Source organism: Suricata suricatta, chromosome 12, assembly GCF_006229205.1.
Source record: "Suricata suricatta isolate VVHF042 chromosome 12, meerkat_22Aug2017_6uvM2_HiC, whole genome shotgun sequence".
NCBI classification, from domain to species: domain Eukaryota; kingdom Metazoa; phylum Chordata; class Mammalia; order Carnivora; family Herpestidae; genus Suricata; species Suricata suricatta.
Genome location: NC_043711.1, coordinates 58718294 through 58730447, shown reverse-complemented (window position 1 = coordinate 58730447; position 12154 = coordinate 58718294). Strand labels below are relative to the sequence as shown.

The 12154-nt window shown below is 47.9% G+C and overlaps 1 protein-coding gene across 10 annotated transcripts in view; it reads left to right on the top strand.

Annotated features, from left to right (window-relative positions):
- Window positions 1–11899, top strand: part of SYNDIG1 (synapse differentiation inducing 1) — a 172596-nt gene extending 160697 nt beyond the window's left edge. For all 10 annotated transcript variants that reach the window (XM_029918556.1, XM_029918557.1, XM_029918551.1 and 7 more), the window contains one exon: window positions 10715–11899. In XM_029918556.1, the coding sequence (XP_029774416.1) occupies window positions 10715–10873 (159 nt within the window). In that variant the 3' untranslated portion in view covers window positions 10874–11899. The remainder of the gene's footprint in view (window positions 1–10714) is intronic.
- The last annotated feature ends 255 nt before the right edge of the window (window positions 11900–12154 follow it).

Sequence of the window (12154 nt, the reverse complement as noted above, 5' to 3'; positions counted from 1 at the left end):
AATTTTTTATATATATTAAAAAACAGCCAAAAAAAAACAAGACAAAAAAAAAAAAACGAAAAAAAAAAAAGCAAGCAGCAGCTCCCCCTGGTGGATAGGCTTGGTTTGATGGGGTAAGTCTTGGATTCTGTTCTCAGTGGCTCCGCCCCTGCCTGAGGCGAAATGAGCAGCAGGAGGTGAAGTGCGCACCTTCACAGACTCAATTGCAGAGTCCCCACCCCCAGTCAGGATCGTGATTGCAATGGGGAAAGGAAAAAAGCAAAAAGCAAAAAACCGAGTCTCTCTTAGTTTCTGATAGCTTTGCTCAAGACGCTGTGCGCTGCTGGAAATGAGCTGGGAGCTCTTACAGTCTAAGTGCACCCCTGGGCCTCCACCCGCCACCAACTCTTTGTTGGGGGTCCTGTCGGTGTGCGCCCTACTTTTTCCCTGTGGAGACCCGGGATTCGCGCAGTCTGTGCAGGGGGCGAGGTGTGCCGTGGAAATGCGGTCCGTGGTCCTGTTCCCAAAACCAAGTTCGAATTGGTCGCGCTGGCGCAGTAGTGGCTCAGGTCACTTCCCGCCGGGGAGCGCGCCTCCCCAGCGCAGCCGCTTCTCACAGCCACAGGCGCCTCTGATTCCCCACCGAGATGGCTTAGGGCTGGAGGCTATTCCTTCTCTTGCGCCACCCCGGTTCGGGACTCCGGCTACCCAGCAGTTATCTGTGGAGTGGTTTTCTGTCTCCAAGCGTAGCCAAGCGTTCTATACCTCTTCCCCAGAGACAGTTCTGTGAGCATGTTCCGACTCTGTCTCTTCCCTTTGTCTCTCAGGCACTGCGCGCTTGCGCCACTTTGGGCTGGGGATCTTACCTCCCCTGCCCATCCCGGGCTGGCCCGTTTTCGGATCTCCCCCGTTCGCCCCCAGTCACTCAGGTATCCCTGAGGTTCTATTCCTTCTGGAGTCCGTATTTTCTCCTTCCACTCTCGCAGATGAGCGTAATATCCTTCTCAGTTTGATAAATGGTGTGGACGGAGTTTACAGAGCTCCCTTCCTCTCTGCCATCTTGGCTCCACCCCCCATGGATAGTTTTTTGAGGAACCTCCGCACTGTTTTCCAGAGCAGCTTCACCAGTTTACATCCCCACCAACAGTGTAGAACAGTTGCTTAAAAGAGGGGAAATCATAAAAATGCATGTGAAACTAAATACATGTGAGGAAAGAAACACACATGTTGAGGATTGGTGTGAGAGTACCTGCCTCTGAGAGGTCTTCCATTCTTGTGGCTTATGTCCCAATTATCTTCTATTCTCCTTCAGAATGTTACATGGAGTCTGCCTCTTCTTTGAGTACATCTCTGAGTACCTTGTCAGTGCATAGCAAATGGTAACAGTAATAAATAATGGAAATAACCTTTGCAATAACGTAAAGCAATGCAATCCAGCTAGACAGATATTGGTACTAGAGGAAAAATGAGTCATAAAATATCCAAAGTGCTATAAATTTCCAAAGAGATAATTCTGGAGCCAGCAGGTATCTTAGGGAGCCTGTCACAAATCTTGGAAGTTGGTGTTAGGTGCTGGCATTTTCTGCTCAGGCCCCCCAAGCTGTGCCTGGACCCAACAGGAATGGAATGAATGTGTCCATGGATGATGTGGAATGTGGAAATATCCAACCTTACCTGTCTCCTCAAAATAAGTGTAAGAGAACCAAAGCAGCAGGATATCTCTATGAGAAAAATTGTGAAATTACTAGGCCCTCAAACAATACTTCTAGCCAAGGGAAGTGAAGACTTTGACAAAGCTTGTGAGAAACTCAACCCAGACCTAAAAGAGTTCATGGCCCATGTGTGAAGGAGCCAAGACTCTTTAAAACATTCCAAATAATCTCAAGAAGGGGAGATGGTCTCCTAGCAGGGAGATGGAGCTTGGCATAGAGAACCTTGCTAAAGTGACGCAAGGTCTGGGGCCAGTGCACATGCCCATGAGAGATTCCATAGTCACACAAGGAACATTTTCTAGTGGCCACCATACTGGGCAGCATGGGCATAGAATACCTCCATCCTCACAGAAAGCTCTCCTGCTTTCTCACCTGTCTCACCTAGACAGTCCCTCTATGACCCGCCTTCTGACCCTCTTCCTAGCTTTTCTCTTCCCCTCCTCTCCTGGATTCCCTGAGGAATAGCAAACCCTTCTCCCTCTGTCATGCAGAGCACTGCATCATGCCCAAACTTAAAAAGCCAAGTCCTTTCCTGTGCTCAGCAGCAGAGCCAAATTGGCTTCCCCTTGCACAGAAAGGAGCCATGGTTATAAATATTTCCTTTGTGGATACCCCGGATTTATATCTTCCTTATCAGCTTGTAGACTCTGTATAAAGCCAGTGATTGTCAGCAACAAGGATGTCTTCAGGGGGTTCCTGTTGCAGTGGAAATGTTTTTGACCAAAGCATGTTCGCACTCAGAAATGGTGGGAGAAAAGGCTGCATTGTCCTCTGTTCTTTATTCATGGAGCGAACTGTGCTGAGCCCATCCAGGCTCCTGAAACATGAAGCTACAGGGCGCCAGAGTGGTCAGCGCTGGACCCCCAGCAGCCCTTCTCTCAGCAGGGGCAGGTAAGTCTCCATGAAGATATGTAGGTGAGTTAGGGATTTAAAAGGCCATTGCAAATACAGAGGCCAGAGAGAAATCTGGAGAAGGAAGCCAGGGCATACCCTCACTTGATTTGCATCTGTGTTTATAGAGAAGTTAGCATTTCCTTTACTTCCCTCCTCTCCTCTGGTTTGGATATCAAGATTTTACTAGTTTCATAAAATGAGTTTCTTTATTTTCATGAATAGTTCTCATCTGGTCATTTAATTTTTGGTAGAATCATTTCTAAAATTATCTAGGATGCAAAAGTAGATTTTTTTAACTAAACTTTCTTCCAGTTAACTGACCCTCTCCAAAGATATCCACTAACCTACTTCTATGCCAACAGCATAGACTACTTTAGCCTACTTTGTATTTATGTAAATAGAATCTTATGTTCTGTTCCATAGCTTCTTCTGTTCCACATTATGTTTCTGAGATTTATTTCTTTACCATTACTGGGTATGATTATTATTTACCTTTTTTATTGCTGTTGGACATTTGGCTGGCTTCTTGTTTGGAGCTATTATAATGGTTATTGTTATAAACATTCTTATAGTTGTCCTTTGGTGAACATATAAGTAATATCTCTTAAGTATTTACCAAGAGTAGATTTGTTGTTGTATAATATGCTTATATGTTCAGCCATGAGAAGACTGATAGTTTTCTCCAGTAGTGATAAGACTTCACACTCCTACCAGGACTGTATGAGAATTTGGTTTTTCCACATTCTCACTAACAGTTGGTACTGTATCTCTTTTCCACTTGAGCTTGGGTGGTGGTATATAGCACAGTTCTTTCAAGATGTGCTTGGCTGGAGCATAGCTGCACACCTGGAAGGAGGGGTGTGGTATCTCCCCCACCACCCTCCTCCTAGCTTGCCAGCCATGGTGTATGCCCCTTTCACATGGTGAACATAGCCAGATAGGGGATGGAGTAGTCTTACCCAGCTCAGACTGTCATGTGGGGCCTCATGATCTCTGGGCCTACAATTTGCATACAGTTTTCTTTCTTATCTGGGCATTCTGGTGGGTTATTTGAAGACTCCATATGCATTCTGCATCCTCAATTATAGTTTGCTTGAGACAAGCCATGCACCTTTGTCAGCATTTTCTGTGAAGGTCTGCTTGCCCCTCAGTTGGCCTCTGTTGGACAGAATCCAAGACAGTCCTGGTGGCATCTCACCATGTCCAGTTCTTGGTGGGAGGGCCTGTCCTGTCCCCACAGAGCAGCACTTCTCTCAGCCCTGACCATGAAGCCACTGGCAAGCCCACCTTTGCCTTTTAGATTCTCCAGGCAGGAATTGGTCATATTCCCTAGGTGCAGGGTACACACATAAGAACCCCAGTGTCCATTGTATCTGCTCACCCTGGGTCTACTGTGGGAGGCAAACACCTGCTCTCCTAATGGAGTGGACTTAGATCTCACAGCATGCTTTAAGATCCCTTAATATTCCCTCAACTGCCTCCAAACATCCAACCCCTTTGTCCTCTCCATGGGGGCACAGAGTTTCAGACATCTGATTTCGTTCTCCGCTCTTGTTTTGAAAAGTGGGAAATGTTGTTGAGCGGGCTATATAGCCATCCTGGGCCATGTCTCTTGTGATGTCAAGCCTCAGACAGAACTTCTAGCTATTATGAGTGAGCAGAAGAAGGAAGGCAGGGAACAGCAAACAAATATGGTCAAGGGCTTATGAATCTCAGGTAAACCCAGGACCTGGGTGAGCAACTAAAAGGGAAGCTACACTGCGAAGTGGGTGAGAACTGGACAACCTGGCTGATCCCCAACTATAACAAAACCTGGACATGCAGAAAGCATCAGAGGAAAGCAGGGCCTGGAATCTAGTCAGACACCATGGGAAGAAGACAGCCCCTGCATATGAAACCCCTAAAAGTTACCACTCAGTAGGTTCTGTCACCACCAACAGAGAGATGTGTCTGTGGATAAATAAGTGTAACTATTAAAAAGTGCCACCCAAGGAATATCAATTTAACTAATTCTCTGCAAGCTGGCCAGTCTCGTCATGAAAATCTGAGCAAATTTAAGTTCTTAAATGAGTATAAGAAGCTTCCTGCCTTGTGATAGATGGCATGTTCCCCTGACCTGGTGGTTTGACTTGGTGCCTCGTCCTGCCTCGGGAGAAGTGACCCAGGTGGCACAGCTGACTGACCTCACACTTAGCCCCAGTCTGTTTGTCCTGGTTGCATGTTTTTTGTTTATAAGATTTTTATTTCCTCAGTTTAAATCCCTTCACTCAAGGGAGAAGAAAAGAAGCCAGTGGTTTTCATGAATTTAGCACTAATATTTTCCTTTTACTCTTCAGTTTAAGGTTGGGTTTTCTATGCATCTTCCCAATCAGATAAGTGAGGGTAGTTGTGTAACCAAAGAACCAGAGTGCCCATTTAGTGTTTCAGTGTGAAATATTCCAGTAGGCTGTTGAAGAGCTCAGTGCCTCCTGGGTATGGGCTTAAAGGATATTTCCCTTGTTGGGCCAGGCCCCCAGTGTGCCCTGTGGAACCTGAGGCTTCTTGCCTTCTGATTGGAGATTCCTTATACCCAGTTTTAAGGGTCCCCACTCCCCTGTGACTTTACTCTCAGTCACCTTCAGGAGGGTGCAAGTTTGGGTTCCACAGTTTGCAGCTAAGTGCTGGTCAAGAACTTGGTATCCACCTGCACTTTCTGTTTTCTAAGCAAAAGACCCCCAAATGAAAATGACAAAGTTTATTCAGACCTGTTGGAGGAAGGGCAGGGAAGGAAAACCCAGTCCTAAGGGAAAAGGTTCCCAGACCAAAGCAGAGCACGTGGATTTCCTGTCCTGTTCAGGAGCACAAATGGGAATGGCTGTTTATAGATTGAGCCAGAGGGGCTGGATCACGGTGTCATTCTTCCTTCTGTCCAGTGTGGTGGTTCTCCCAGTTCTGCCTTCAGGGGTGACAGAGGTAGGGCTGAGAGAGAGCTACCTCTAGGCAAATGCCCTGTGAACATGAGCTCCATGGGGAGGAGTGACTCTCAACCTGCTCCCAGGAGCCAGAATTGTCATAGCCTTGAGAGTTGGCACAGATTTGATTCTGCTCTGACTGGAGGTGCCCCCAGCTATGACATCATGAGTGCATTCCATGACTTTACAGGACCTTATATTCACCGGTGCAATCAGGAGCCAGCCTCAGCCATGACTACACTTCTGTGAGAGGGCCCCCAGGAGCAGATCCTGAGGATCCCCCGAGGACAGGTCATCTGTCTAGGAGGGGACTCCAGGCAAACTGGAGGTGATCAGGGCATGAGGAGTGAGCCAGAAGGTTCCAGCAGGGGGACACTGAGCCCTGCAATCTGCCTCAGCTCATGACTCAGTAAGGGTGTTGAGAAAAGAGGAGATGCAGCCCAGGTCCCAGGTCAGAGCCAACTCACTGAGAAGTTCTTAAACTCCAGACCCTCAGACACTGGTAGACATGGAAGTGCTTATTCTTGTTTGAAGCCACAAAGTTGGGGATGATGTTTTTCTCAACAATGGATGATGAACACAGCCATCAGGAGAGAGCAGTCTGCCTGGAGTGGGTTAGCCTGAACACCTGTTAGCCTCTCACAGGCAACAAAAAGCCTGCAGGTCAGGTCCTCAGGGAGCCTGCCCCAGTCCCACAGCCATGTCATGACTAATGCAAACATTTTATTGCTGTCTTAGCTGTAACTAGTCAGTCAAGAAATAGATGACTCACCCCAATTAGATCATTTGCAGAAGGTTGATTTACAAAGGTGGCTGGCATGGGGACCACAAGGGGACAAGGCAGTGACTGGGGTGGGTGTGTTAGAGCAGCCACCAAGAGGAGGCCTGAAGAGAATAGGACCTATTGGTTCTGTGGCCCTCACAGGTGGTGAGCCCCATCCTCCTCCTCCAGACTCACATGGGTCAGCCGAGTGGACCTCAGAGAGAAGGAGCCAGGTCAGCCTCCTAGACACAGGCAGGGAAATGTGGGAGGAGTGTAAGTCTGGAGGGTGAAGGGCAGGAGTCAGTCTCATAGCACCCACTGACCAGGCCTCATACCTATCGGCCCATTGCACGGATGGGAACACTGAGTCTTAGATTCCTTCCTCCCCTTTTAAAGTAGGTGGAGCATTTGATTCGAAGTAAAGTCATGTACACATTCCCTGGGGGCTGGGAGTATCCATGACCCCACAATGGGAGGGCCTTGGTGGCAGGCCACCCCACCGTGGAAGGAGATGAGGCTAGGCAGTATTGGGGTTCAGGGTCAAGAAGGCCACACATGCTGTGCTGCAGGGTGGGGGGACCACAGCAGGCACTGACAGAGAAAATGTGAGCAGGTCCACCCATGGAAAGGTTTGTAGTGGGCAGCCAGAGAAAGTGGGAGAGGTGTAGTAGGCAAGTCAGGAGGCAGGGGTTCCAACAAGTCCAAGACCACTCAAGTTATTTGAATGTCTGAGAACAAAGTGCGAGAGGGGGTTTAAGCCTTCCTTTTCCTTTGGCACACATCATCTTCTGCAGCAGAAGACATTTTCTAGTAGGATGGACTAGGATCAAGGATGGGGCCCTAACCTGCAGGGCATATTGGCCCCACAAAAATAGGGCCAGTCCCATGCTGCCATTAGAAAGGAGGCTATCAGGAGATAAAATGCCAGCCAATTATAAACTCCTTGGGGCCATGAATCAGTCAAGAGCGAATGAGGTTTGGAAATAACACCCACAAGCTAAAAACAAAAGTGTGAGAGCTGAGGGTGTGGGCGGCTTCCCTTTCTGCAAATGCCCACACGCAGGAATCAAAGCAGTGTCTTGCATGGTGAACTGACAGGCCATCAGGGCACACAACTGCCACGACCTCAGGTGGGGACACCCTCCAGGAGACTGAGTTCAGCCCTTAGCTTCAGCTCTCCCAGCTTCGTTCCTTCTATGCTGACATGGAAAGGTGATTCTGTCAGAAAAAGGTGGGTCACCAGGATGCTCTCCATGCCAGACCAGGGCTGTCTTTCTGCAAAGCAGTGAGTCTCACCTTAGCTTGTCTGAACTGTCCCTCTTGCAGCACCAAGTGTCTCAAGTCCTGGGAATCCCCTCAATCCTGAGCAAACTGGGACAATTGGCCACCCTGGTCTTGACTTTGCCTGCACCCTGGAATCACCTGGCAGCATAAAAGGCTTAGAAGCCAGGTCCCAGCCCAGATTCTGATTTCCCTGGCCCAGGGTATGGCCTGGGCATCAGGAGTTTTTAAGGCTTCCTGGCAATTGGAATGCACCCCAAGTTTGAGAAGTCCTGCTGCAGAGCTGTCTGACATGGTGCAGATTGTGCTGATGAGACCTACAGGCTGTTCCAACTAAGGCCTCTAAGCATGCCTGTAGCACACTCACTTACAAACCACGGGCTGCATATGCAGACTGGAGTGTAGACAAATCTAGATCTCCAATTAGGGTAAGCAAACAACATCTGCTCATTTTAGCCAAGAAGCAAGAACCTGCTCCTCTAAAACAAAGGATGCATGTCAGGGACCATCTTTGTTAGATCGGGACGCCCAGTCTGTGGAGTGTAAACAGCATTACTACCTGGCAGGAGCTTCTGCAAAATGCAAATTCTGAGTGGCATTGCTGAAAAGCAGCCTGCTTGTCAGTGAGGCTGTATCTGTTTGCTGTTTCTGACATATTTCAGCTGATAGCATCTTCAACACAACACACTTCCTGTTGGAACAGTTGCCCCATAACCAAACAAAATGTAGATGGTGTTCCCAGCTTGAACTGTGAGAGTAAACTGTGGAGCTTGATTCCCCAGCAGACACTCCGAGCTCTTGGGAATGAGAGCACTGGCACTGTGGGCTCAGAACCTGCCAGAGGGGAGGTTTAAGAGTTGGGCCAGAGCTTAGATTAAGGCTGCCCAGTGCCACTACCTTCCTCATAGAGGCCACCAGAAAACCCAGGAGCATGCACCTGGTGCTGATACCACCTGGAAGCGTTTGAAAGGAGCTGATCTTGTACAACCCACTCACCTGGTCATTCATGAAGTGTTCAGTAAGTTCCTACTATCCCCCCAGGCTCCAGGCAGACCACATGGACAAGGCAGATGGGAACCTGTCTCTGGAACTTAGAGCTGAGCCAGGAACGCAATTACTAAACATAGTTACTGAAATGTGTGAGCTCTGATGAGATGGGTCAATTGGGACACAGGCACTCCCAGCAGGGCCTGTGTTCAGGGGGAGGGAGTGTCCAGTGTGCCCTGCCTTTCTGTCTGTACATCTGTCCTCTCCTGTAGCAGGGTCCAGGGCAGATTGCCTTCAGGGTGGTGATAATGAGAGGTAGTAGCAAAGCCCCATCTGATGGAGGGTTGCCACCTGGCTAAGGAAGGGCATTTCTAAGGAATGATGTTATGAGACACTGAGGTGTTTGGGAGTTCTGCTAGAGAAAATGAAACACAGTTAATTGAGGCTTAATTAATTAATTAGCATTGTTCTAGGAGGCTTCTCATTCAACATTCCCTTAGCTCTGCTTCATCAAGATTTGTCGGCAGTGAGCTCCCAAGCTCCCTTCCAAGAAAGAAAATTAGGGGAGGAAGACAAAAACTGACCTCCAGGATCTGTCAGGTAGGGGAAAGAGAAGTCCCAAGCAGACCAGAGTCTCTTCAAAGCCTGACACAGAGCTCTACATCTCAACAGTCAGGGTCAGGACTATGGAGGGTGAACGTTCATGAGCTACCTCTGAGTCTGACCCTTTGTGGTCTGTTGCAAAGGTGTTGGCATATCTTAGTTTGAGTAAACAATATACCACTCCTGTACCAGCCTACACAATGCAGAAATACCACAGATGACACATGGAGATGGGACCCAGTGAAGATCTGGCTTTTTGGAGATGGGCCAGAGAGTGAGTTAAGACATCAACCTGGGCAGTGGACTCTGCCTTTCACCCGACCACAAGAATCCCCAGCCAGCTTGTGGTTAACCCTTCTTGGTATCACTTGACCTTCCAGCGGTTAGGGAGGGGTCCTGGTAGCTTCTACCCCCATCAGCTAAATTCATCAGTTTCCTCTGGTGGGACTTTCAGGATGGTATAGCTGAAACACATGACAGTCCCCACACTGTTGTGTGTCATTTCTAGTCTCACTTGTGGAGAGAGACAGCAAAGGAAGGGGTTGGGAATGGATACATGGAGTCTGCTGCAAAATACCAACCAGATACAAAATCCCAAACCTCCACATTCCTATCCGTCTCGTGACTCCAAGAAATATGAATTTTATCAAAGCAACACCTCATTAGGCAGCTGAGTGACATGGGTCAATATTGGTCTTATATTAAATATTTTATTGATGATTAAATTTTGCCAAATGCACGTATGGTGAGGAAGGTCAATGGTCAGGAATGTCGGATTCCATGGCCACCAGCTGAAGTCTGAAGTGTTAAATATCCTGCAATTGCTACAGTTTCCTCTCTGAGAAATGAGAACCATAATTTTCTTCCTCACACCCCTACTATATTGTAAAGTTAAATCAGGTAAGTGTGAACATAGTTTAGAAAATTCAGTGTTATTCAGGGCACCTGGGAGCTCAGTCCATTAAGCTTCTGACTCCTGGTTTTGGCTCAGGTCATGACCTCACAGTTCCTGAGTTCAAGCCCCATGTCAGGCTCTGTGCTGAAAGGGTGGATGGAGCCTGCTTGGAATTTCTCTCTGCCTCTCTGTCCCTCCCTGGCTTGCTCACTCTCTCAAAAAATAAATAAACATTAATAAAAACACAAAGAAAATTCAGTGTTATTCAAATAGAAGGAAGTGTCATCTATCGGTAGAAATGAGACTGCTGAGGCTGTAATATCTACTCTGTCCCTCACATCCTGGTGCCCAAGACCCTGGACCCCACATTGATGGTGGAGTACTGCCAGCCATGGGTATTCCTGGGGACTTTTTTCTTTTTTTAAGCTTTAACTGCCTTTTAGTCTAGAGGAGCAATAGTGCCACATTTCTTCCTTGCCAGTTATAGAACAGCTGCATCACACCCAGTTACCACTGGCGAGTCCTCCCTGTCTAATGTCAGCTAAGTTCAAGACTGGAAAGGCACCAGAGGTGAGCACTACACTCACTTCATTTGCTCTGACTTGCTTATCTTGACTTTCTTTTCTCCTCCCTCTTTTCTCTCCAACAGACAAACAAAGCCGTGGCCAAGGGAGACTTCCACCAGGCCAGCACTAGCTCCCGGAGGGCCCTGTTCCTGGCTGTGCTATCAATCACAATCGGAACTGGCATCTATGTGGGTGTGGCTGTGGCCCTCATCGCCTACCTCTCCAAGAACAACCACCTATGAGCTTTCTCCAGGCGCATAGGGGAAAAACCTGGGGCCAGTCGTGTGCAGATGCACAGAAGGCAGGGCTGGCAAGGGGTAGACACAGAGGTAGACACACCTGAGTGATGCTGTACACTATAAGTTATTGCCAAACAACCGGGGATTTTCTACCCATGGGTTTCTTTTGTTTTTACCCTTTAATTTCATTTTCACAGCACTGTGTAGAGCACGAGACACATGGCCACTGCTGGTCCTTCCAAAGGGAAGCTCCAAAGATCCTGACCCACAAGGCCGTCAGTGGATGGATTATGGTGGATTTATGACAGTGCAACTCTCTCTGCAGCCTGCCAGTGCCTGGAATGACATAGCATTAGCAATACACAAACAGTTCAAATGTGTTTAATTTTTATGGAATATGGTGCAATAGGCAGAGGGCAGAGGACACGTTACTTCTGTCTGTGGCCCTGCTTGATTCCTCCAGCACTTTCTGTCCATGATCTTTCCCTGCAGGATGCAAATGGGGCTGGCAGAGAGACAGAACTATGGGCAGGTCCCCCAGCTGCCACTGGTCTTCAGATGGGTGCAGCCCTGAGAATGCAAATCCAGATCACATGAGGTCTGTCCCCAGGCCCAGTGGACACTCCTTCTGTGCTGCCCCCAGCTTAGGAACATCGAGCCTCCTTTGGAACATGTCCAAAATCAGCAGCCACCATGCAGCAATATGCAGTCTTGGGGCCTCGTTGACCTAGGGTGGGGGGGCAGTCCGCAGGCCCTCTCGGGACCCCTTCTGGAAAGATCCCAAGGTTTGCTCCAAGAACTGGAGGCAAAGGAGCTGTGGACACCGTCTCAGCATAAAGATGCCTGTGCTGACACTCACCCTGGTGATGAGCAGTGACACCAGTGACCTTTAAAAGGAAATGAACCTTCCCTGTTGACTAAATGAATAGCTATTTTCTTGTCATTTTTTAAAGTGCAACTACTGCTTCATGCTGCTTAAGTTATCCAACGAATGCTGAGAAATAAGTAATCAGACATTTTAATACCATTTCACTGCTGTTTTGTGAGTGTTCATTACTTAACAAAAATGATCTTTTAGCTTTCTCACTTATGACTTTTTTCTGATGAATATCAATTCTTGGGTTTCTTTCTACTTTTCACTTGTTTTAAGTAACCACAGAGTGACCCAGGACTCAGCTGGTGGTAAAGTGGGAGGGTCTCCTAAGATAAGGGTCACAATATCCCTGGCTGTTTACCCTTTTACTTTGAACACCATTAATATTATTATCCTAATAATAATATTTG